The sequence below is a fragment of the Penaeus monodon genome, chromosome 20 (assembly GCF_015228065.2).
Source record: "Penaeus monodon isolate SGIC_2016 chromosome 20, NSTDA_Pmon_1, whole genome shotgun sequence".
Lineage (NCBI taxonomy): Eukaryota > Metazoa > Arthropoda > Malacostraca > Decapoda > Penaeidae > Penaeus > Penaeus monodon.
Window position 1 is genome coordinate 20,271,926 of NC_051405.1, and position 1,988 is coordinate 20,273,913.

The 1,988-nt window shown below is 33.2% G+C and overlaps 1 protein-coding gene across 1 annotated transcript in view; it reads left to right on the top strand.

The window, feature by feature from the left end:
• Positions 1–628: 628 nt before the first annotated feature.
• LOC119585688 (MAP3K12-binding inhibitory protein 1-like) overlaps positions 629–1,988 on the top strand; it is a gene marked incomplete at both ends in the record, with an annotated part of 2,794 nt that continues 1,434 nt past the window's right edge. The window contains 4 exon segments of the mRNA XM_037934361.1: positions 629–837; positions 1,113–1,278; positions 1,492–1,587; positions 1,743–1,874. Coding sequence (XP_037790289.1) covers positions 1,212–1,278; positions 1,492–1,587; positions 1,743–1,874 — 295 coding nt within the window.

A 1,988-nucleotide genomic window follows, 5' to 3' on the forward strand; every position in this document is an offset into this window, starting at 1 on the left:
TTACTGAAGACTAACCACAAGCGTCAAACAAAAGATGATGGACCTGTTAACAGCATCAGTGCTGACTCTTGGAAATTACAGAAAAATGAATGAAGGGAACTGGCCATGGAACTTTTACTTAGCAACCATCTTGCCTTGATCTATTTACAATGTAATGTTGATCTAATGGATAATTTACTTTTTTACAAAAATAAAAATGATACAAAAAATAGGCTGGATGGCCACAAAAATACAGTGCTCAGATTTTTATTTGTAAAAGCTGCTTTATTATTTCATTGTCACAAGCTGAAATTATTGAATTCACATAGTATTTTATTTTTATTTGATATAATAGATGATTTTTTGTGTGTCACATTATTTCTCCTATAGGATTTTTATATGATGTCTCCTAGATTTCATTGGTTTATTGGAAATAAAGTCACTTGGTATATTATGGTCTTAAGAATGACCTTAACAGTTAGTGTGGTATAGATGTTCAAATGATAAATTAATCGCTATATTATGTCTCACAGATTTAATTGTGCAGCTTTTCACACATTTTATCTTGTGTTTCTCTGATTTCATTTCAGCTTTTGTTGTATCATTTTATTCAAGTCATGTATCATAGAAATGATTTCACATTTTTCAGGAGCACTAGATGACAATGACAACACATGTTCACAGTCTGTGAAAAAAATAAAAACAGAACATTCTGATGAAGCAAAATCACTGGAACATTGCAGTCAGGACCAAGACTCAAGTTGCAATACAAGCAAAGTAAAGTGTGAACCAGAAAACCATGAAAGTGAGAGGAAAATTGATCCATCTTATGTACAGATTGTTGTCCCCAAGAAAGAAGTGAGTGAAATAATTTGTCATATACCTTTTTGTGCATCAGTGATTTTTGTCTCCATTCTGGGTAGTTTTAAACCAGAAGTAAAAAGTATGTCTTTCTCCTCTACGAGATATGCACCGGTTTCTTTAGAACAGATTTTCAGAAAACTTATTTTTCATGGAAATATTATGAAACTACTATGTTCATATATGTATAGATGGATTTATCGGTTCTGTTGAATAATATGCTGTTCTCTAAAGAGTTCATAAACATTCTTTTCTGGTATAATTTTCCTCAGCTGGATCGAAGAATTGCAGCCTTTCAACAACGCAAACGCCAGGAACTAGATGTCTTAAATGTACAAGAATTTTGCACGTTATCAGGAGGTGCCTCAACTATGAGTTCTTGCGCTCGAACTTCAGCTGTTGTTCTTAGGTCAAAGGACTCTAATAGTCATTTGAAGTGTAAGGACAAAAAATTTAGTTGCTTGTTTTATGTGTTATCAAGTTTTCAGTTTTATTTTCTTGTTAATTACTCCTTGCCTTAAAATGGCATAGCTTTTAATGACTTTTGACAATTTGTTAAGATACTTTTATATTAGTGGAGTTTTCACACATCACAGCTTATGATAATTTGTTCCAAACCCATGTTGCATTCACAGTCTTTTTTACCCGCAGTGACCAAAGTAGTGAATGAATGGGGTCCTCAGACTAGGGGAATCGATCCAGGCTCAAAGCCCATTGGTGTGGTGTCAGTGAAGGAGGAACAAAAAGGTTTGATTTGTATTTAATCACTGGATTGACCTTTATTCATATATAATGTGTACAGGTAATTTGTTGCTTGAACAGTGATTGTCTTTTAAGGTGGTATTATGCACAGATCATCAGGTTTTCTCTGTGATATTTTGATTAGAATGTGAATGTTACAGGAATGATAAGATCCCATGGAAGTAGCACTGATAACTTGCAGGAGCCAAGCTGTAACATCAAACAAGAAAATAATTCTGAGTCCGTACAGTGCAAAGCAGATTTAATAGATCAGCATGGAGTGTTGCCAGAAGGTATGAAGAATTGAGAGTTGAAAATACTATTAATGTAAAAATGAACTTCAAGAAATATATACTAGAATGATTTTGTGTGCTTTCTACTTTAAGCAGTACAAAATAATGTAAATT